We start from the raw sequence: 24,612 nt of genomic DNA, 5'->3' as shown, positions 1-24,612 counted from the left end.
ATGCTTTAGGTGATGGTTGTTGTTGGGCATGTTTTTGGGAGGTATTCTGTTTTTGGCTGTGGCCTTTCTGGTTTGGCCTTCTGACATCTGGGGCAAGAAAAGACTGAGGATATGACGTCTGTCATGCGCCTTTATACCCTGACGCTCTGTCAGATCTAGGCGCCCATGACCGACGTCAGCCTAATACTTTGGTATTCGGGCCGACCGAGGACAGCGGACTACCCATAAGTAAGGACTGCAGCAATGTGGATCTTCGAACATTTACATTTATGGTAGGTACAAAACTGTACTTTTCTTTTATCTGTTTTAAAACAAAGGATTTCTAAATGTTCTTCGTCTTCCCTTGCTGCAGTCCTGACTATTGGGTATAGTCCGCGTCCCAGTCGGCCCGAATACCAGAGTATAAGGCTGACGTCGGTCATGGCGCCTTAGACTGACGTCAGTACGTCAGGGTACTAATGCGCATGACCGACGTCATTTCCTCAGTCTTTTTTGCCGCATGGTCCGATGCAGAAGCAATTTTGCGAGTGCAGGTTGGCGTTCTGAGATTTTCCGAAACCGGAGTTTCAGACCGAGTACAGAGTTGGCTGAGTAACCCCGTTGGGGAACATTTTGGTTTTTTCTTGCCTCAGTATATTACCGGATGTCAGAAAAAGTGAATAACTGTATTTCTTGTGGGAAGCAGATACCGCATAGGGATTATCATACATTGTGTATACCTTGTTTAGGGCCTGAGCACGACGTTGTTGGTTGCCGCTCTTGTGCTAGATTTAATAAGCGCACTATTAAGAGGAGGCTTGATTGTGCTAGGTTAGTGTTTGGGAAGCGTTGTAATTATACTATGCCGCCGGATGCTCCGGCCTGCTTCATCTAAGAAGCGCAAGGACAAAACAGTGAAGTCTAGGGTGAGGAACCGCAGTCCCGGACGCCGGTCCTTTAGAAGGCTCAGGGGAGCCAGAGGTTTTGCCAGGAGTCTCTATGGAGTCTCAGGCAGATACTTTACTGTTACAGGATGTGCCCTCTCAGGAAGTAGGCCAGGCTGAGGGGGCTTCTCAGGTAACTGTTCTTCCCTCTCTTCCCAAGGTAGTTAGGGCCTCTCCTTCTGTTTCCAAAGCTTCTTTTAGAGGAAGGCCAAGTTCAGCTTCTGTAGGGGCTTCTCCTAGCATTTCGGGCTCTGTGCCTAAGAAACATATGCTTAAAATGGCAGAAGATTTGATTACTCTGATTAGAGGTTCTATGCCCCCACCTGATAAGAGGCCTAGGGTGGAACAGGAGTTTGATAGTTTTGAACAGTGTTCACAGGCTTCAGAGTCTTCTGTGGAAGACTTGCAAGAGTTTCCTGCTTATTCTGATTCTGATGTGGATGATTCCACTCCTTCAGCTTCTCCTCCTGAGGATTTTTCATTTTCAGAGACTCTTCACTCCATGAGGGAGCACTTTAAATGGGAAGGCCAAGATTACTCTGACTCCAGAAAAAGGCTTAGGGAATTCTTGTTTTTGCCTCAGCATATAGGCCCTTAGCTATTCCTCCTGTGTTGCATGTGGTGGAGGATGTTTTTGCAGAGGCTTCTCTGAACCCTGATTCCTTGCCTCCTGCTCCTGTTAAGCCTGATAGGTATTATAGGGTGCCCGAAGCTCATAAGTATTTGTTTAAGAGTCCCAGGGCGGACCCAGAAACTGTTTCTCAGGGGCCTAAAGGTGTTAAAGCTTCTGTTGTTAAAAATCCTGTACCCTCTGATAAAGAGGCAAGGGCTTTGGATAGGTGGGGTAAGAAAGTATATACTTCTTCCACTCTAGCCATGAGGGCGTTGAATTGTCAATTTCATATGCTGAAATATCAGAATTATCTCCTTTCACAATTGAAATCTAAGGTGGATGCTTTGGCGGAAGGTATTGAGTGTAAAGAATTGCTGGATTTGGTTCATGTGTCTGAACAAGTGGGTAAGCATTCTTTGCAGTGTGGTTTTGATGCTGTTCAGGCCTCCTCGAGGGTGGCTGCTACTAGTTCTGTTCTTCGCAGACATGCATGGTTGAAGGATCAGAATTTAGCTGAGCATGTTAAGACCAGGATTTTGGATGCTCCTTTACAGTCTGATGTGTTGTTTGGACCGCCTGTGGAAGCAGTTTTAAAGAAAATGGAGGACAAAGCTAAGTCTATGCAGACTGTTAAAGATTTTTGCAGGTGCAGCCTCCAAGTTTAGTAGAAATTGGCCTGCTAAGGGGTGGACATATCCTGCTTATGGTTCCCAGTCTAGGGGTAGATCTAGACGTGGTAGGGGCAGGGCTCAAGGTTCTTTAGGCCTAGATCAGACAGTTCACCTGCTCAGACTTCTGGTGAGGGCAGGGGTCAGTCCTTTCGTAAGCAGAACCAATGACCTGCCTTTTCAGCTGCCAGTGGACTCTCGGCTGGCAGCTCCTTTGGGAGGAAGATTGTCTCTTTTCAAAGAAAATTGGGATTTAATCACTCAAGACAGATGGGTGCTGGATATCATTCATCACGGGTACAGATTTTATTTCCACACAATGGCCCTTTCAAAGGCATGCCAGATGTTCCTCCTCCACAAAGAAAAGAGGCTCTCAAGCAAGTTTCTCAGTTACTCCAGATAGGGGCTATTCAGCCAGTCCCTGTGTCAGAAAGGGGCTTCGGATTTTATTCTCGCCTGTTCCTAGTACCAAAGAAGGGGAACACGTGGAGACCAATTTTGGATTTATCTATCCTCAACACTTATCTGGACATTCCCAAGTTCAAGATGTTGACGTTACAGCAACTGTTACCTCTGCTGGGCAAGGATCACTGGATGGTAACTTTGGATCTCAAGGAAGCTTACCTTCATGTGCCCATAAGGCTAAGTTGCAGAAAGTATCTGCGGTTTCAACTGGAGATTTTCATTATCAGTTCTCTGCATTGCCCTTTGGCTTATCTACTGCCCAGAGTATTCACAAAGGTTCTGGCTCCAGTGATAGCTTACTTCAGGCTTCAAGGCATTGAAATTTATCCTTACTTGGACGACTGCCTGATTCTGGCTCAAGAAAAGAACACCTTCTACAGCATCTGGAATATGTCATAGCAGTGCTAAGATGCCTAGGGTATTCTGTGAACGAAATAAAGTCCAGTCTAGTACCCTCTCAAGACATGTGCTTTCTGGGTGTGAGACTGAATACAGCAGCCCAGATGGCCTTTTTAACCCCGGACAAACAAAAGAGTCTGTCACTTTACTTCCATCAACTATCTCATCAGTCCGTGCTGACTGCAAGGACAGTCCTTCAAGCATTAGGGTTCATGGCATCTTGTATTCTGGTGCTTCCCAATGCCAAACTGCATATGAGGAAGCTGCAATGGTATCTCAAAATGTATGGACACAGCACTGCCAAGATTTGGACACTGTCATTCAAATAATACCTTGCCTTCAAAAGGAATTCTTGTGGTGGGCTCAGGAATGTCACCTAAACAAGGGACTCTCTGTGACCCGCCAGAGGCGAGTCAGATTTTAACGACAGATGCCTCGGACACTGCTTGGGGAGCTCATCTAAATGGAAAGTGGATACAAGACAAGTGGCCTGCCAGACTACAGCATCTACATATCAACATGAAGGAGATGTTAGCAGTCCAGTTTGCATTGATGGCGTTCAAGGAGTTACTTCTTCCAGGGCAGGTGTTGATTCTGACAGACAACACAACTGTCATGTGGTACATCAACAAGCAAGGGGGAACACATTCTTATCCTCTATGCAGGCAAGCAATGATTTTATGGGAGACTGCGTTAAGCCTGCAACTGACTCTTCAGGCAAGGTTTCTGCCAGGAGCACAGAACTCCCTAGCAGATGTCTTAAGCAGACAAATCATGGATCCCCACGAGTGGAAACTGGATCTTCATGTATTTCAGAAATTGACAGTGTCATGGGGAACTCCAGACATAGATCTGTTCGCTTCTCCACTAAACCACCAGCTGCCAAAGTATTGCACAAAGGGGTTTCATCACACAGCTTGGAAAGTGGATGCTCTGTCTTTCAGTTGGAAAAACCTTCATGTCTATGCTTTTCCACCTCTACCTCTTCTTCCAAAGGTATTACTAAAGGTCAGACAGGACAGGCCAAGGATGATTTTGATAGCTCCAGATTGGCCTCGCAACACTGGTACCCACTTCTAAGGAGTCTTGTAAAGAAGCCTCCATGGCCTTTACCTCTGATTCCTCATCTGTTATCTCAGAAGGACGGTCATCTGCTCAATGTCAAGCTTCAATCTCTCCATCTCACAGCTTGGCATATTCTGTGTTGAAACATGGAAGGTCTCAGCTTCCTCAACAAGTTTTAAATGTGATTATGGAAGCTAGAAGGCCTAGTACTAGGAGAGTGTACGCAGAAAAATGGAAGAGATTTTTATTTTGGTGTACAGCAAAGAATTTGGAGATTTCAGAGCCTAATTTGAGTGTGGCTCTTCAATATCTTACTGAGTTATTGGACAAAGGTTTGTCTTTCTCTTCCATAAAGATTCATGCTGCAGCAATTTCAGCTCACTATGATTGTGACCCACCTTTGTTTTCGCATCCTTTGTTCAAGCAGTTTCTTAGAGGGGCAAAGAATATAAGACCCCAATGAGCTCCTACTCCTGCTTGGGATCTCAATTTTGTGTTGGAAAAACTTACTCTACAACCTTTTGAGCCGGCAGCTACTGCTGAATTGAAATATTTGTCATGGAAGACTGCTTTTCTGTTGGCTATTACTTCTGCAAGAAGGGTGTCTGAGTTGCAGGCCCTTATGGCAGTAGAGCCCTTTTGATTTTCCATAAGGACAGGGTATCATTACGCACTAATCCTTCCTTTATGCCTAAGGTGGTTTCTAGTGTGGCTTTAAACCAAACTATTCATTTGCCTACTTTTTGCAGATCCTCAAAATAAAGGGGAAAAGATTTTGCACACTTTAGATGTACACAGGCAATTGCGTTATTATTTGAGCAGGACTAAAGATTTTAGGCAGTCTCAGCAGTTACTTGTTTCTTTTGCTTTACGTTCACAGGGCAAACCTGTGTCAAAACAAACTATTTCTAGGTGGATTGGCTTTTGCATTGCATTTTGTTATTCCCATCATGGCAAAGAGGTTCCAGCTGGGATTAGGCCTCATTCCACTAGGGCTACTGCCACTTCAACAGCATTTCTAAGGCGGGTGGCAACTAAGGATATTCTGGAAGCAGCTACTTGGAGTTCAGTGCATACTTTCTCTAGGCATTATCACCTGCCTATATACTCTAAGTCTAGAGCTGGTTTTGCCACAGCTGTTTTACAAGGCATGTTGTCAGCTCCTGCTACTTTATAATTTGCCAGCCTCCCTTACCTCTGCTTTGGGATTCTACCCAATAGTCAGGACTGCAGCAAGGGAAGACGAAGAACATAGTACAGTTTTGTACCTACCATAAATGTAGATGTTCGAGGATTCCCTTGCTGCAGTCCAATTTACCCTCCCTCCTTCCCTCTGTGTTTCAGGGTGGTTGTGTAGGTGCCTTTACATGCTTATATTTTTGTATATATATTACTGTATATATTGTACATGTTTATTGGTGCAGGTTGTTTTGGGACTTGTCTTTTGGGTCTTCTGACATCTGGGGCAAGAAAAGACTGAGGAAATGACGTCGGTCATGCGCATTAGTACCCTGACGTACTGACGTCAGTCTAAGGCGCCATGACCGACGTCAGCCTTATACTCTGGTATTCGGGCCGACTGGGACGCGGACTATACCCAATAGTCAGGACTGCAGCAAGGGAATCCTCGAACATCTACATTTATGGTAGGTACAAAACTGTACTTTTTCCTGCATGTGCCGAGGACAAGGAATTGCAGGATGTGTTTGCATGCTACTGAACAAGTTAGCAAACATAGTTTACATTGTGGTTTTGATGCCTTAGAGGCTTCTTGCAGGGCGGCTGCCTCTGGTACTGTTATCAGGAGACATGCTTGGCTTCGTGAGCAGAATTTACCTGAACAAGTTAAGGCAAAATTGCTAGATCCCCCTGTTCAGCAAGATGTCTTATTTGGGTCTAAGGCTGAGGAGGTTATTAAAAAGATGGAAGAAAAAGCCAAGTCTATGCAGACGGTAAAAGATTTCCTGCAAGTACAGCCTCCTAGATTTTCCAGTAATTGGCCCTCCAAAAATTGGTCTTTTCCCACCTCTGACAGGCCTCAAAGGGGAAGATGGACGCTTCAGAGGTCTGTCGCAGGCTCAGGCCTCTTACAGATCTAGACAGTGGACTGCTGCTTCACCTAGAAGGGGAGAAGACAGATCTCAAACCCAAAGAAAGCAGACTCAATGACTCCCTCTGTTGGGCTTCAGGTCCTCCTTTCTTGGATGCCCCTCTGAGGAAAACTTTCTCTTTTTTTACCAAAATTGGACTCTCATTACTCAGGACAAATGGGTGTTAGACGTGATTTTGAAAGGTTACAATTTCCACTTTCACACTCTGCCAAGGCCTTCCGGCTGGCCAGATCTGCCAAAACATCAGTGGACAGAGGCCTTAAATCAAGTGGATGCTTTATTAGCCTTAAGAGCCATAGAACCTGTTCCAACTTTAGAGGTGGGGAAAGGTTTTTACTCAACTTTTTCTGGTCCCAAGAAAACAAAACTCCTGGAGACCTATTCTGGACCTCTCTATATTAAACACCTTTTTGGAAATTCCAAAATTCAAGATGCTTACACTTCAACTTCCAATGCTCTCACAAGATGCTTGGATGGTAACATTGGACTTAAAAGAGGCTTACTTACACGTCCCCATAAGGCTACAGTGCAGAAAGTACCTCAGATTCAAGGCAGGCTCGAGACACTTCCAATTCTCTGTACTGCCATTTGGCTTATCTACTGCGCCCAGAGTTTTTACCAAATGCCTGGCTCCAGTAGTAGCTTATTGCAGACTTCAGGGGATTCAGATTTACCCCTATCTGGACGACTGTCTAATTCAGGCAGACAGCAAAGACCTTCTACTTCAACATCTGCATTTTGTTCAACGTCTTCTACTACTACTGGGATTCTCAGTGAACACAAAAAAGTCGCATTTGATTCCTTCTCAACGAATGACCTTCTTGGGAGCTCTTTTGGACACAAGTTTAAAGAAGGCCTTCCTTATTCCAGAAAGTTACAGCTGGCTTCAATTTTCAAGACCTTGGCAGCATTGACTCAGCTCACTGCAAGGAAATTCCTGCAGGCTCTGGGCTACATGGCCTCTTGCATCCTGTTGATTCCAAATGCGAGGCTTCACATGAGGAAACTTCAATGGTACCTAAAGAGTGTATGGTCTCAACATTGCCACAGTCTGGATACAATGATTTCACTGATTCCCTGCCTCCAGAAGGAATTCCTTTGGTGGTCCAGGGTGTGTGTTTTGAACGAAGGCAAGCCCTTTCGTCTTCCTCAACCTACTCGGATCATAACCACGGACGCCTCGGATTATGCATGGGGAGCTCATTTTCTAGACAAATGCCAACAGGGTTCTTGGACAAACACTTTCTATGGCACATCAACTTGAAAGAAATGTTAGCAGTCCAAAATGCTCTTCTTGCCTTTCAGACTCTCTTGAAGCCAGGACCTCTGCTAATTCGAACAGACAATACCACAGTCGTGGTACATAAACAAGCAAGGGGGCTCTCACTTACCCCCTTTGCAGACTTGCCATGACCTTATGGGACACAGCCCTAAATTTGAATCTGGATCTTCAGGCACAGTTCATTCCGGGAAAACAAAATCTCTTAGACAGCCTAAGCAGAAACATTTTGGATCCTCACGAATGGATGTTGGACCCCAACGTATTCAGCAAGATAACTGCAGCTTGGGGCTGTCCTCAGATCTGTTTGCATCCCATCTCAACCATCAGTTGCCTCTCTTTTGCACCAGGTCCTTCCACAAGACAGTTTGGAAAGTGGATGCCCTGTCCTTCAGCTGGAGGAATCTTTCGGGATATGCCTTCCGTCCTCTTCCTCTTCTGCCTCGGGTATTGCTAAAGATAAAGCTAGACAAACCCAGACTGATCATTTTGATAGCTCCAAAATGGCCTCGTCAGTTTTGGTACCCTACTCTACTGTACGTTTGCTTGTAACCTCCTTGGAGTCTTCCTCTGACCCATTTTCTACTGTCTCAGCATCAGGGTCGGGTATTTCGCGCTCAAATCAAGACTCCCTGCCTGGCTGCTTGGCTCATCAAAGGCGATTGATTCCTTCTCTTCCTAAACAGGTTTTTGATGTTCTTTTGGAAGCTAGGCATCCTAGTACAAGGAAATCTTATGCTTCTAAATGGGAAAAGATTTTGTATTTGGATGCAGGATAGTGGCTCTGATCCTTTAATACCTGATATTTCATCGGTCCTACTTTTATCTCTCAGACCTTTTGATTAAAGGGCTTTCCTTTTCTTCCATTAAAATTCATGCTTCTGCTATTTCGGCTCATTTCAATTGTGATCCTCCCATTTTTTCACACCAGTTGGTTAGGCAATTTCTGAGAGGAGCTAAGAATTTAAAACCTCCTGGAACTCCTCCTGTCCCTCCTTGGGATCTCAACTATGTCTTGGAAAACTTACTTTGCCTCCTTTTGAGCCTGCTGCTTCTGCGGACATTAAGTTCTTATCCTGGAAGACTGCTATCTTGTTGGCCTTGACTTCTGCCAGAAGGGTGTCTGAGTTACAAGCCCTCATGGCCGTGGAACCATACCTCCTCTTCCATCAGGACAGAGTTTCCTGGAGGACCAATCCTACTTTTACGCCCAAGGTAGTTTCTAGAGTGGCTCTAAATCGGACTAGCCACCTCCCTACCTTCTTTCCAAAACCCCAAAATAAGGGGGAAAGGATTTTGCATTCATTGGACGTACACAGACAACTACGTTTTTACTTGGACAAAACTAAAAGTTTCAGAAAATCAGATCAATTGCTTATTTCTTTTGCTTCCAGTTCTCTAGGTAAAGCTATTTCTAAGCAAACTATTTCCAAATGGATTGCTCATGGAATAAGATAGTTTCTCTTTTTATGAAAACAGATTCCAGGTACTGTCAGGACTCATTCTACTAGAGCAGCTGCCACTTCAGCAGCCTTTCTCAGAGGAGTTCCTACCAAGGACATTCTGGAGGCTGCCACTTGGAGCTCTGTGCATACTTTTTCCAAGCACTATAACCTCCCTTTGTACTAGTCTAGGGCAGGCTTTGCCTCTGCTGTCTTGCAGGGTCTTCTAGCTGCTCCTTCATAACCTCCTCCCGTATTCTCTGCTTTGGGATTCTACCCTACAGTTATGACTGCAACAGTGAAACACTAAGAACATAGTACAGTTGTGTATACCTACCATAAATGTAGATGTTGGAGTGTCTTCACTGTTGCAGTCGGTGTTTCCTTCCCTCCAGGCCCCTCTTGTTTCTATTTGCTTACGGTTTCCTTTTCCACTACCTTTCTGGTGTATTTGTGTTTCCCTTGGGACACCTTTTGTTTTTATGGGGGCTTCTGACATCAGGGGCAAGAAAGGCTGGAGAAGATGGCGTCGGCTGTCTGCTTTATACCCATGCGCTCTGACGTCGGGGTTCTAGCTGATGCAGCAGACGCCGGACCCAGACTTTGATATTCTGGCCGACCTCGGGCTGCCTGCCGGCAGGAGTACCCTACAGTTATGACTGCAACAGTGAAGACACTCTTAACATCTACATTTATGGTAGGTATACACAAATGCACTTTCTTGCACTCTGGTTCACAGGAATGAAATTTGTCTTACAAAGCTGGTAGTACTATCTGAATTTTGGTTTCTGACAATTGTGACAAAGTTTCTCTTGATACAGTTGCAGTAGTAGAAGCGTGTAGATATTTTTTTTGAAAAGGGAAGCTGTTATGAGCTTAACAATTCTGTCTGTAAAGTCACTTTCCTTTGCTGTAGATTTTATCATTTTTGAAAACTTGGCAGTTTATTACAATGTAATTTTAAGACTATTGAGTTTTCCTCCCTCTCTTGCAGCAGTAATAAATCATGGATAGGAACTGTTACGTTCAGAAAGCCAAGCTTGCTGAGCAGGCTGAGAGATATGATGATATGGCAGAAGCAATGAAGAATGTAACTGAAATGGGTGCAGAGTTATCTAATGAGGAACGAAATCTGCTGTCTGTTGCTTACAAGAATGTGGTTGGAGCCCGTAGGTCCTCTTGGAGAGTTGTCTCTAGCATCGAACAGAAGGCTGATTGTGATGAAAAAAAGCGCATAGCCAAAATGTATAAGGAAAAAATCGAAGCCGAGCTAAAATCAACTTGTGGAAATGTCTTGGTAGGAGTCTTTATTTTTAAAGCACATTTCTGTATTTTCACCTATGTACAGTAACATGCATTTGATTGTAAAATTTTGAGACGTGCAAGAATGTTTTACTCCTTCCTGGAGTCCTTTTTATGGACACTGGCAGAATTACCAGTGTGATGTCTCTGGGATTAAGGTGGACTGTCATACTTAATGGTCAAGACTAGTTAACAGACTGCTGAATTTAAAGAAACTCCACCCTGATGCATTTTAATAAATCGGTCACTATAACTGCTTTATTTGTAATTTTAGCCTGTTTTCCACAACATGGCTACCAATGGGGCTTGATCTTGTTCTTCCTTGACCTTTTCTCTTTTCCATAATGCTTTGTGTGACTCATTCATAGGTAGGTACTAGGCTATCAGCCCTAGGGCCCATACAAGCCTAGCCAAAAAATGTACCCTGGCTTTCGCCACCCAAGAAAATTTATTTTCCTGTGCCCCTGTCAAGCAGAGCCACAGAAGTGATCCCCAGGGTGAATTTCCCATTTCCCATACAATTATCAAGATTTTTCTTGAGAGCTAATGAGGAGCTCTGTTTGACATGGGTAGTCTGTTCCAGAGTATGGGAAGTCTCTGGGACAGGAATCTATCCCTCCAGCATATTCTGTTTATTGTGGTGACAAGGTTAAGGTCCCTAGAGCATGTAGCTCGGAGGGAATGGGATTTCTTTAAGTGGAGCATGTCCAACAGCTCTGGGTTTGACACAGCTTTGTATGTTGGGCAGAGATCGCCCCTGAGTAGGCGATATGTGATGGAGTAAAGCTGTAGTTTTTTGAGACTGTCTGCGTAGGGCATCTGCTTGAGGCCAGTAATCCTCTGAGTATTTCTGATGTCTTTCCAGTTGTAGATGCCTTGTGAGGTACATACCAAAAGGGGCGTTTTACACTCTAATGGGTCTAATTTGATGAGTAGAGGGGAACAATTACCTTTTTTTTTTCCTGGATGAGGATCCGTTTGTGATGAGCCACATAGGATTTCCTGACCACTGTGGCAATGTGATTATCAAAGGAGAGACTACTGTCCACCTGTGTCCCAAGGTCTCATCACATTTTCAGCATTAAGTAGACTGCCAGCTATGTGGTAGCTCATGGGTACAACATTTTTACCAAAGGGGATGACTGTACACTTTTTGGCATTTAGCTTCAGGCCATGGCTTTGACACCAGGTATCTGTCTCAGTAAGGCCCTTTTGTAGTTTGTCCACATTGTTAGGCGTTTCAATTATGGCTCCTAGTTTGCAGTCATCTGCAAACTTTGTTAGCCAAAGACCTTCTGTGTTGGCCTACACTTCAGAGAAGTAGATACCAAACAGGAGAGGACCCAGGACTGAACCCTGTGGTACTCCACTTGTCACTGGTCTGATGTTGGATTTGGAATCCGCTACTTTCACAGTGTGGGTTCTGTCCGTGAGCCATTTGGCAACCCATCTTGTGACACAGGGATTTATACCTAGTTTAGTGAGCTTATCTAAAATTCCAGAGTGGGGGATGGTGTCGAAAGCCTTGGCGAGATCTAGATAAGCTGTGTGAACCATTTTACCCTCATCTATGGCTTTGGTGACTGCTTCAAAGAAGTCAATCAGGTTTAGGAGACATGGTCTGCCTTTTACAAAAAGTAGGGTCCAGAATTTGGAGGTTACCAATGTCTTTGAGTTCCATGATACGTTCCATGGCCTTGTAGACCAGGCTCGTCAGGCTAATGGGGCGGTAGTTCCTGGGGTCTGTTGTGGCTCCCCCTTTGTGGAGTGAGAACTTGTCATGGTGTGCCATTCAGTGGGTACAAAGCCTGAGGTGAGGCTATGATTGAACATGGTACTTGGGTAGGGTGCCAGTTCATTCTGTAGTTCATGTAGAACGCAGCCTGGGATATTGTTGGGTTCCATGGATGCTGTGTTCTTGGCTTTGGAGAGTTTTTTTTACCTGTGCAGCCGTGATTATAGGAACTTTGCATTCTTCCGGTATAGAGATGGGCCCTCTAGGGGGTGAGAGGGGGGTAAAGTTAGCACTGAACCTATCTGCTAGGATGTTGGCAACGTCAGTTGGTTCTGTATATTTAGTGCCATTATGCTGTAACTCAGAGCAGATCTGAGTGTTCCCATTTAGATTCTTGACATAGCTATAGAATGCTTTGTGGTTGTCTTTAGAGTCGGTGGCAATTTTTGTTTTCATAACTAGCTTTGGAGGATTTTGAGGGATCTCGGCTTCTTACTGAGGTTGACCAGGGGGTTCCTCCAGTCATGGGATTTTACACATTTTGCAACGGTTTCTTCTGCTGTAGAGGACCACCAGATTGGCTTCCTTTTTTGGAGGATAACGTCTTGGCTCCTATTAGGGATAGCATGGTCCGTGCACTCGTGTAAGTGCTTGTAAAGTGCATTTATGTAGGGTTCGGCAGTCATACCTCTATTGACCGTCTGCATGGGTGTCATGAAGTTCGCCACTTCTGTCTTAAGTGTGAAGTTGGCTTTTGAGAAGTTTTTTACGATGGTTTCCCTAATTGGGGCTGGGGGTGGGATGTGGATGTCTAGGCTGATTAGCTTGTGGTTGGATCTGACCAACGAATTGACCTCTGGTGTGGAACACCTGTTTCCCATGTTGGTAATGACCAGGTCTAGGCTATTGCTGCCCCTGGTGGGGGGTGTGAATAAGTTGATCCAAGGCGTTGTAATTTATGAATTCTAGAAAACGTTGAGCAAAAGTGTTGGTACATGAGTAGTTTTCCCAGTTAATGGTGGGGTAGTTGAAATTGACCATTATTAGGATGTTGGGTTGTAGCCTAATACTTTCCAGTGTATCAAGAAATTAGTGTGAATCCTGGGGCATGGTGGGGGGTCTGTAGCAAGCTACAATTTGGATTGCGGTCTTGCCCAGAGTTAGTTGCACTTGGATAATCTCGGATGCATTATGCTGTGCAACTAGCCTGGAGGTGTGGATATCCTTAATGAATATGGACACTCCTCTGCCTTTAGTGCTCCTTTCTGGGTTAGGTGGCCGAAAGGTGTGGTATGGATTGAAGCCTGGTAATGCAGGGGTGCTCTCTGGAGCTTTGAACCAGGTCTCTGTCACTGCACAGATGTCTATGTTCTCCATTTTAAGGAGTGCCTTTGAGTGCATTTTGAGGTTTAGACTTCTAGCACTGAGTAGCATTACCCTCAGATTTTGCTTGCTTGTACCTGTTACGGTGAATTTGTCATTTGAATCTTGCCTAAAAAAGGCACTATAGGGGTGACAAGAACCTTAGCCAGTATCCGGAATCCTAAGGGCGACGGGTGCAGGCCGTCTCTGGCAAAGTATCGTGGACTGTCGATCATGTCGTCCCAGGCAGACAAATACTGGATCCCCTTAGAATGACACCAGAAGCTTAGCCAATTGTTGAAGTCTATCATTTTGTCCTTGTACTGTGGTATCATTCTGGGTGATGGCAGGATGCTACTCGGGGTTAGGGTCATACCTGCCTGGGATACAAGATCGGAGAGCTCTTCCATGTCTCCATGTAGCCAGGGAGGTACGTCTCTGGTCATTCACACCAACATGGACAATGACAGTCTCATATTTGTACTTATTGTGGAGTGACCTGAGTGCATGTGTTGTTGTAGATCCTGGCAGCTGACAGTAACTTTCTCCTTGTTTAGTCTAGTGAGTGTGGAACATCAGTGTGCCTGACTAGTCACCTATGACTAGAGTGTTGGGTACGTTGTTATGCCTTATGGGCTGTGGTTGAGTGGCACACTGAGTTTGTGGGATATGCTATGTGTCATTTGGGTTGTGTTGGAGGGTGGAGTTTGCTTGCATTTATGCTTTGGATGTCCCTGATGCTTGGGCAGGTTTTTTGAGAGCCTCCGCGAATGTAGGGGTGTGTTTTGTGTTTGTGTGTTGGTGGTGTGTGTGTTGGTGTAGATTTTGAGGGACTATATGATGAGTGTGGTGCAAGTGGTTTACCTTCTCCTTTTGACTGTCTAGTCCAGTCTTGCATGAAGAGAGCTTTGCTTCCAGTTTGGCTATATAAGTGCATCTTTCACAGGTTGTAGTGTTGGGTGGTAGGAGGAGAGGGGTGGTAGGAGGAGAGGGTTGTCTGTATACATGAGGCAATTGCTGCATTGCCCCAAGATGCCCAGATTCATCAGGTAGGAGAAATCACTGGGAGCTAACCCTTAGACATGCCTGGATAAGTGCTTATTAAGTACTAAAAACTGCTTTCCACTAGACAAGTGAGGAAAGTTGAGTGCTGTAGTAATTTGCAGCTTGTGTAGTGCTTACAATGAGTTCTGAACAACAAGTGCGGAGTTCAAAAACAGATTTGAGTGCTGAAACTAGAAAACTGGCTAGTTGTAAGGGAAAAAAAAGCTAAGGTAGAAGGCTTCCCTCCAACACAGAAGGGCTTGGGGGCTCAGAAGCCTACAAACAGTCTATACCACTTAACAGGAAAGGCAGAAAACAAGCTTAAATTTTTTTTTCGGTTTCCCAGATGCTCTCTTTGTACACAGGAGTGCCTGAAATCAGAATATGATCTCACTGCACTCAGTTGAGTGAGCAAATGAGATGGGCCCAGAAGGAGTATCCAAGCATAAATTTACAAGAGGGGCGGGCAGTTTCAAGGCCACTAAGATTAACACCAAAACAAAAACTGGGTGGGTGGGAATAACTGAAGAGCAGAGTCAAAACTTCCAGTTCAGTTAATATTCCTGCAACACAATTAAATCAATTTAAATACTGTATTTGAAAAAAAGTGCAGATAAAGGTACTTGTATTTTCTTATACGTCCAGTTGAATACAGCTAGATCTTAGCCGGCCAAAGCTGAGGTTTTTAAGCAGAAAATATTTCAATCTGTACCACTTAAATAGGCAAGGACAGGAAATCAAAGAATGTGGCAGCCATAAGGAAGTAACTGCGAATTCCCATACCATTGACGTAATGGGATTTGAGCCACTGTCGTCATCTATGCATTCTGCAAAAGGGCTGCTGCTTTTTTGTCTGTCATCACCCTCATTTATGTTTGCTTCAGATGTTGTACACCTATTCTTAGAAGTTATCCAGTTACAGCCAGAAAACTAGGTAAATTGGAGGCCTTTATTCAGGGTTTTCTTTTGTAGTCCGAGGAATTGACAGTGCCTCCCCCTCACACCCACTACTGCAGAGGTGTTAAAACTGTCACTCCATTGAGCGACCGTTGCAGAACAAAGTGCAGTCGACAGCTCCTAATGGAAATGAAGGCAGAGGGGGGGGGGGATCTATCTAAATTGTTTCATTACTTTTTTTTTTCCTGGGTGCAAGTAGCCGAAATAGCTTTTTTTTTTTTTTTTTTTTTGGTGTTACTAGTAACGATTGATTTACCCCTTACTCTAGTAACAACACAAGTTACTGTAACTTGGGTTTGTGTAACTATTTCTTTCTGAGCCACACCTATCTTGTGGAATGTGCCCTTTTTCTCCTTTAATTTACTAACATTCTAGTCCTCTCCAGATTTAAGTTACAGCAAAACACTAATTTGGCAAACCTGACTCTGCGATACTGTGGCAGTAAAAGAATGTACTGAAATTTCTCTATTCCACAGTCCATGCAGTGCAACTTAACTGAAAATGCACAAAGGCAAGAGTGCCTCAGAGAAATTACTGATGGTAGGGCAGGGAATAGAGAATTGCTTAATTTGCTGTTTTGAATTGATAGATTTGAGGCAGCTACCACTGTTTCGTCAAAGGAGGTTCCAACCCAGGTCATCCTAGGGGTAGCCACATGGAACTTGGTGCACACTTCTACAAAGCAGTAGAACCTAGGCAGTCCCTCCAGGGCTAGAGCAAGGTATTGCTACTGCCATCCTGCAAAATTTTTATTTCCTAGAGTCATACAGATGTCCTAACACCCGCCTGGTAGCCTTGGGAGTCCTCCCAAGAAGCAGTACTGCAACCTTGATTACAAAGAACGTAATACAGTTGTGTCCAACTTACTGTAATTGCCGATGTTGAGTAGATCAGTGTTGCAGTACAAACACCCCCCCCCCCTGCTGGGGGGCAAGGGATAGAGCTATCCACAGGTAGTCATGTTATTTCCATCCCCTCTCGGACTCCTATGATTTTCATCCTTTCTCTCAAATTCCCACATCAGACTTCTTAACTGCTTTGAAAGTCTTGTCAAAATTTTTTGAAAGGGGTTTTGCACAGGAGGCCTCAAAGTAAACCAGTGACATCTCATTGGAATATTAATTTTTTTCTTAGAGAAACTAACCCTTGCTTTGTCGGAACCAGCTAACCTGGCTGACTTGATATTCGGAAAACTGATGTTCTTCATCTCACATTGCTGCAGTCCTTACACTTGGGTAGTCCGCTGTCCTCGGTCGGCCCGAATATCAAAGTATAAGGCTGACGTCGGTCAAGGCGCATTTGACTAACATCAGGACGTCAGGGTACAAATGCGCATGACCGACGTCATATCCTCTGTCTTTTTTGCCGCATGGTCCGATGCAGAAGCAGCGTTGCAAGTGCCGGTTGGCGTTCTGAAATTGTTCGATTTCGGAGTTTCAGACCGAATCAAAGTTGGCTAAGTACCCCGTTGGGAATATTTTAGTTTTTTCTTGCCTCAGTGGTTTACCGGATGTCAGAAAAAGTGAATAATTGTATTTCTTGTGGGAAACAGATACCGCATAGAGACTACCATACTTTGTGTATTCCTTGTTTAGGGCCTGAGCACGACGTTGTTGGGTGTCGCTCTTGTGCTAGATTCAATAAGCGCACTATTAAGAGAAGATTAGATTGTGCCAGGTTAGTCTTCGGGAAGCGGTGCAATTATAAAATGCCGTCGGATGCTCCGACGCCCGCTTCTTCGAAGAAGCGCAAGGACAAAGCTGTTAAACCTAGGCTAGAGGAACCGTCAGTACCAGACGCCGGTTCTTTAGAGGTGGCGGAACCGGTGGTTCCACCGCAGGTTTCTTTGGGATCCCAGGGAGAGACTTTGTTATTGCAGGATGTGGCCTCTCAGGAGGCAGGCCAGGCTGATGGGGCTTCTCAGGTTACTATACTCCCCTCCCTGCCTAGGGTGGTTAGGCCCTCTCCTTCTGTTTCCAAGGCTTCTCCCAGGGGCAGGCCAGGTTTAGCTTCAGTTGGTGTTACCCCTAGTTCGTCTGGAACTGTGCCCAAGAAGCATATGCTTAAAATGGCAGAAGATTTGATTACTTTGATTAGGGGTTCTATGCCCCCTCCTGATAAGAGACCTAGGGTGGAGCCTGAGCTAGGGAGTTTTGAACAGGCTTCAGATGTTTCAGAGTCTTCGGCTGAAGACTTGCAGGAGTACTCTCCTTATTCTGATTCTGATGTGGATGATTCTACTCCTGCTTCTCCTCCTGAGGATTTTTCTTTTTCAGAAACTCTTCATTCCATGAGGGAGCATTTTAAGTGGGAAGGTCAGGACTTCTCTGATTCCAGGAAAAGGCTTAGGGAATTTTTGTTTCTACCCCAGCACAGGCCTTTGGCTATACCTCCTGTTTTGGATGTAGTGGAAGATGTTTTTACAGAGGCTTCTCTTAATCCTGATTCTTTGCCTCCTGCTCCTGTTAAACCGGATAGGTATTACAGGGTGCCTGAAGCTCATAAGTATCTTTTTAAGAGTCCTAGGGCAGACCCAGAAACTGTTAGCCAGGGGCCTAAAGGTGTTAAGGCTTCTGTTGTAAAGAATCCGGTTCCTGCAGACAAAGAGGCCAGGGCCTTGGATAGATGGGGAAAGAAAGTTTATACTTCTTCCACTCTTGCTATGAGGGCTTTGAATTGCCAGTTTCACATGTTGAAATACCAAAACTATCTCCTTTCACAATTGAAATCTAAGGTTGATGCTCTGGCAGTAGGTATTGATTGTAAAGAGTTGCAAGATTTAGTACGTTTCTGAACAGGTGGGTAAGCATTCTTTGCAATGTGGTTTTGATGCTGTACAGGCCTAGTCTAAGGTGGCTGCCACTGGGTCAGTTCTTCGCAGGCACGCCTGGCTGAGGGATCAAAATTTATCTGACCATGTTAAAACAAGGATTTTAGATGCTCCTTTACAATCTGACGTGTTGTTTGGTTCTCCTGTTGAGGCAGTTTTAAAGAAAATGGAAGACGAGGCTAAGTCTATGCAGACTGTTAAAGATTTTTTGCAGGTCCAGCCTCCTAAGTTTAGTAGAAATTGGCCTACTAAGGGGTGGACGTATCCTTCTTATGATTCCCAGTCTAGGGGTAGATCTAGACGTGGTAGGGCAGAGCTCAGGGCTCTTTCAGGCCTAGAACAGGGAGTTCTCCTGCACAGTCTTGGTGAGGGCAGGGGTCAGTCCTTTCGTAAACAGACCCAATGACCTACCTTTTCAGCTGCCAGAGCCTTCTCGTCTGGCAGCACCTTTGGGAGGAAGGTTGGCACTTTTCAAAGAAAATTGGAGTTTAATTACCCAAGACAGATGGGTATTGGATATCATACACCACGGTTACAGGTTTTATTTCCATACCTTGCCTCCTTTCAAAGGCATGCCAGACGTTCCTCCTCAACAAAGAATAGAGGCTCACAAGCAAGTTTCTCTCTTACTCCAAATAGGGGCCATACAGCCGGTCCCTATGCCAGAAGTGGGCCTAGGATTTTATTCTCGCCTGTTCCTAGTACCAAAGAAGGGGAACACGTGGAGACCAATTTTGGATTTATCTATCCTCAACACTTATCTGGACATTCCCAAGTTCAAAATGTTGACGTTGCAGCAGCTTTTACCTCTGCTGGGCAAAGATCATTGGATGGTAACTTTGGATCTCAAGGAGGCTTACCTTCATGTTCCTATCAGACTAAGTTGCAGGAAGTATCTGCGTTTTCGAGCTGGGACTTCTCACTATCAGTTCTCTGCATTGCCCTTTGGCTTATCTACTGCGCCCAGAGTGTTCACGAAAGTTCTGGCTCCATGATAGCTTTCTTCAGGCTAAAAGGAATACAGATCTATCCTTATTTGGACGACTGCCTGATTCTGGCTCAAGGAAGGGAAGAGCTTCTTCATCATTTGGAATATGTGATAGCAGTGCTAAGATGCCTGGGGTATTCTGTGAACGAAATAAAGTCCAGTCTAGTACCCTCTCAGGACATGTGCTTTCTGGGTGTGAGACTGAATACAGCATCCCAGATGGCCTTTTTAACCCCGGACAAACAAGAGTCTTTCCCTTTACTTCCATCAACTATCTCATCAGTCCGGGCTGACTGCAAGGACAGTCCTTCAAGCCTTAGGGTTCATGGCATCTTGTATTCTGGTGCTTCCCAATGCCAAACTGCATATGAGGAAGCTGCAATGGTATCTCAAAAATGTATGGACACAGCACTGCCAGGATCTGGACACTGTCATTCAAATAATACCTTGCATTCAAAAGGAATTTTTGTGGTGGGCTCAGGAATGTCACCTAAACAAGGGACTCTCTGACCCGGCCAGAGGCGAGTCAGATTTTAACGACAGATGCCTCAGACAAAGCTTGGGGAGCTCATCTAAATGGAAAGTGGATACAAGACAAGTGGCCTGCCAGACTACAACATCTACATATCAACCTGAAGGAGATGTTAGCAGTCCAGTTTGCATTAATAGCTTTCAAGGATTTACTTCTTCCAGGGCAGGATTCTAACAGACAACACAACTGTCATGTGGTGCATCAACAAGCAAGAGGGAACGCATTCTTATCCTCTATGCAGGCAAGCAATGATTTTGTGGGAGACTGCTCTCAGTTTACAGCTCAATCTTCAGGCAAGGTTTCTGCCAGGAGCACAGAACTCCTTAGCAGATGTGTTGAGCAGACGAATTATGGATCCCCACGAGTGGAAATTGGATCCTCATGTATTTCAGAAATTGACAGTGTCATGGGGAACTCCAGACATAGATCTGTTCGCTTCTCCACTAAACCATCAGCTGCCAAAGTTTTGCACAAAAAGGTTTCATCCCACAGCTTGGAGAGTGGATGCTCTTTCTTTCAATTGGAGCAATCTTCATGTGTATGCCTTTCCACCTCTGCCTCTCCTCCCAAAGGTACTTCTAAAGGTCAGACAGGACAAGCCAAGGATGATTTTAATAGCTCCAGATTGGCCTCGACAGCACTGGTACCCATTACTGAGAAGTCTGGCGGAAGCCTCCATGGCCTTTACCTTGATTCCACACCTGTTGTCACAGGAGGACAGCCATTTGCTCAATGTCAAGCTTCACTCTCTGCACCTAACAGCCTGGCATATTCTGTTTTGAACCATAGTGGGCCTCCACTTCCTCAGCAAGTTTTGAATGTTATTTTGGAAGCTAGAAGGCCTAGTACAAGGAAAGTGTACGCAGATAAATGGAAGAGATTTTTATTTTGGAGTGCAGCAAAAGATTTTGATGTTTCTGAGCCTAATTTGAGTGTGGCTGTTCAATATCTTACTGAGTTACTGGACAAAGGTTTGACTTTCTCTTCTATTAAGGTTCATGCTGCAGCAATTTCGGCTCACTATGATTGTGACCCACCATTGTTTTCGCATCCTTTGTTCAAGCAATTTCTTAGAGGGGCAAAGAATATAAGACCCCCACGAAGAGCTCCTACTCCTGCTTGGGATCTCAATTTTGTGTTGGAGAAACTCACTCTACAACCTTTTGAGCCTGCAGCTACTTCTGAGTTGAAATATTTATCATGGAAGACTGCTTTTTTGTTGGCCATTACCTCTGCAAGAAGGGTTTCTGAATTGCAGGCCCTTATGGCGGTTGAGCCTTTCTTGATTTTCCATAAGGATAGGGTATCTTTACGTACTAATCCTTCCTTTATGCCTAAGGTGGTTTCTAGTGTGGCTTTAAACCAAACTATTAATTTGCCTACTTTTTATGCAAATCCCCAAAATAAAGGGGAAAAGATTTTGCACACTTTAGATGTACACAGGCAGTTGCGATATTATTTGGACAGAACTAAAGGGTTCAGGCAGTCTCAGCAGTTATTTGTTTCTTTTGCTTTGAGTTCTCAGGGCAAGCCTGTGTCAAAACAAACTATTTCTAAGTGGATTGGGTTTTGCATTGCTTTCTGTTCCCATCATGGCAAGGAGATTCCTGCTGGGATTAGGCCTCATTCCACTAGAGCTACTGCCACTTCAACAGCTTTTTTGAGGGGGGTGGCAACCAAGGATATTTTGGAGGCAGCTACTTGGAGTTCAGTGCATACTTTCTCTAGGCATTATCACCTGCCACTTTACTCTAAATCCAGGGCTGGTTTTGCCACTGCTGTTTTGCAGGGCATTTTGGCAGCTCCTGCTTCCTTATAGTTTGGCCATCCTCCCATACCTCTGCTTTGGGATTCTACCCAAGTGTAAGGACTGCAGCAATGTGAGATGAAGAACATAGTACAGTTTTGTACCTACCATAAATGTAGATGTTCAAGATCCACATTGCTGCAGTCCAATTTACCCTCCCTCCTTCCCTCTGTAGTTAGAGGTGGTTGTGTGGGTTGAGTTGTAAATATTGTGTATATAGTGTATATTTTGTACATATAATTAGGGCAAGGGTGCTTGGTTGTTTGTTTTGCTGTCTTTTGGTTTTGACCTTTATTTTTAGGGTCTTCTGACATCTGGGGCAAGAAAAGACTGAGGATATGACGTCTGTCATGCGCATTTGTACCCTGACGTCCTGATGTCAGTCAAATGCGCCTTGACCGACGTCAGCCTTATACTTTGATATTCGGGCCGACCGAGGACAGCGGACTACCCAAGTGTAAGGACTGCAGCAATGTGGATCTTCGAACATCTACATTTATGGTAGGTACAAAACTGTACTTTTCTGATTGCTCTGACATCTGCAAAGAGTATGAGTTGCAAGTTCTTACAGTGAGTCGTTGCAAGTTCTTAGTGAGTCTACCCTCATTTTCCACAAGGGCGGGGTTTCTTTGAGAACTAATTTTGTATTTCTAAAGTGGTGTCTGAGTTTACTTTACACTAATATATCTTTTCTCCCTAATGTTCGTGTTTCACTGTTGCAGTCATTACACTTGGGTTATCCTGCTGGCAGGCTACCCATAGCCGGCTTGAATACCAAAGTCCTGGTCCGGCGTCTGTTGCTGTCGCGTCTTCCCTGATGTTGGAACGCCAGGGGTATAAAAGATGCAGCAGACTCCATTTTCTTCAGTCTTTGGTGCCCAAAGCAAAAGCAGTTTGCAAGTGCTAGTCGGCTGACTCCTGCGATTTTCGAAATTGAATTTCAGATCTGAAGTCCTCTATAAAGCCAAGTACCTCGTTGGGGAAACTTTTTTTTTTTTTTTTTTTTTTTCTTGCTCCAGACCGATGTCAGAAAAAGTTAACAATTGTATTTCTTGTGGGGAAGCAAATACCTCACAAGGATTTTCATTCTTACTGTATCCCTTGCCTAGGCCCTGACCACGACGTAGCTAGTTGTCTGTTTTGTGCTAGATTTAACCAACGCACTAAGCGTCGGTACGGTTTTGCTTTTCATTACTTTGGCCGAAGGTTTAACTTTATATAATGCCGTCTGAACAACAGTCTACCGGAATTCATAAAAAGCGCAAGGAAAGAAAAGGACAGGCATCCAAGGTCCAAAACCGATGACTAAGCCTCTTCTAGGCCAGTTCTGTGAGGTGCTTTCGTAGCCCCTGACACCTGCTATCTCAGCCACAGGCTGCCACAGACTCCCACGTGGAGACAGCTAGGCCTCTGGATACTCGAGGTATTGGGCCTTCGGAAACTAATCCCTCAGATGGGTCCGGAGCCGCTGAGCAGGCATCGGCTTCTGAGGGTGTCTTCAGACCTACACAGCTTTATATCAAGCCAACTTCAGCATCCAAGACAAAGACTAAAACAGATGTCCTTCAAGAATGCAACTGCAGTCCTTGCATATGGGTTGTCCTGCCTCAGGCAGCCCTTCGGTCGGCCGGATTCCAAAGTCTGGGTCCGGCGTCGGCTGATGTCACCTCTTCCCTGACGTCAGAGCGACTGGGGTATAAAAGCATCAGCCGATGCCATCTTCAGTCTTTCTTGCCGCGCGGTGCCCGAAGCAGTTAGCAAGTGCCGGTCGGCCAGCTCCTGTGTTTCCAGTTACAGAAGTCCTCAAAAAGCTAAGTACCCCGTTGGGGAACCTTTTCTTGCCTCAGCCGATGTCAGATAAAACTGCAAAAGGAACTGTTTGTCTTGTGGTAAACAAATACCTCCATAAGGACTTCCATTCTTACTGCCTTCCCTGCCTTGACCCAGACCACGACATCTCTGCCTGTGCTCGCTTCAGTAAGCGCACATGCGCCAGGCAGAATTTGCTGAAGACTTTTTTGGGGAAAATTACTCCTATATCATGTCGGAACAACAGACAACACATTTCCAAAAAACGGAAGGACCGGGACCGACATTCTCGGCCCGCGACTTCCGACACCACGTCAAAACCTACCGCGAGTGCATCGGTCTCTTCGGAGGCGGTAATTCAACCGCTCCAGACAGACACCGCTTTACCACGCAGTTCGGTCCCGGAGGCTTCCCCGGTGCCGGTTGTTTTTCCTCCTGAAACCGAAGCCCAAGATTTCCCTGACATACCGATGGACAAAGTTACTCCTGCACGTGGGGCAGCTAGGCCTCCAGTGTTTATGTCCAAGGCCTACACACTACACACGTGCTAAGTCTCACCCTCCTAAATCTTTTTCCCAGGGCCCCACTTCAGATAAACAGATCATGACTTTAGTATAGATCTAAGGCTCTCGGGCTCATCCAGACAGAGGTTCTCGGCCGACTGCAGACAAAAGGCCTAGGGTTGAGCAGACAGATACCTTTTCCTCAGATGAAGCCTCTGGTGACTCAGGCCATTCAGATTCCCAGGAAGAATCCTTCCAGGCCTACGAGGATTCTGATCTTGATGAATCTATTACCTCTGCCTCTCCTCCTGAGGATATTTCCTTCGGGGAAGTTCTCCACTCCATGAGAGAGCACTTTCAGTGGCAGGGCCAGGATTTCTCCCGACTCCAGGAAAAGGCTTCGTACTTTCCTCAAATTACCCCAGCACAGGCCTTTAGCTATTCCTCCAGTGTTAGATGTATTGGGTGATGTGTACTCGGACTCTAGTGCTTCTCCTGATTCTCTCCCTCCTGCTCCTGTCAAGCCAGACAGCTATATTACAGGGTACCTGAAACTCATAAGCATCTTTTTAAGGCCCATTCTGTTGATCTAGAAACCATTTCCCAGGGGCCCAAAGGAGTGGCCACTTCCACGGCCAAAAATCCTTTGCCCGCAGACAGGGAATCTAGGTCCCTGGAGAAGTGGGGTAAAAAAGTTTATACTTCGACCACCCTTGCCATGAGGGCACTTAACTGTCTTTCATATGTTTCAGTATCAGGATTTCTTGATGGATGATTT

At 45.1% G+C, this 24,612-nt stretch overlaps 1 protein-coding gene across 2 annotated transcripts in view; it reads left to right on the top strand.

The window, feature by feature from the left end:
* The window catches only part of YWHAZ (tyrosine 3-monooxygenase/tryptophan 5-monooxygenase activation protein zeta), a 785,842-nt gene that overhangs the window by 77,320 nt on the left and 683,910 nt on the right, over window positions 1-24,612 (top strand). Inside the window, exon 2 of one of the 2 annotated variants that reach the window (XM_044065656.1) lies at window positions 9,963-10,262. In XM_044065656.1, coding sequence (XP_043921591.1) covers window positions 9,972-10,262 — 291 coding nt within the window. In that variant the 5' untranslated portion in view covers window positions 9,963-9,971. Of the gene's footprint in view, window positions 1-9,959; window positions 10,263-24,612 lie in introns of both variants that reach the window. The other variant, XM_044065655.1, reaches the window with a different exon arrangement.

The sequence above is a fragment of the Protopterus annectens genome, chromosome 3.part0 (genome assembly GCF_019279795.1).
Source record: "Protopterus annectens isolate FY-2018-M chromosome 3.part0, PAN1.0, whole genome shotgun sequence".
NCBI lineage: Eukaryota > Metazoa > Chordata > Ceratodontiformes > Protopteridae > Protopterus > Protopterus annectens.
This window is presented reverse-complemented; position numbering and strand designations above follow the sequence as displayed.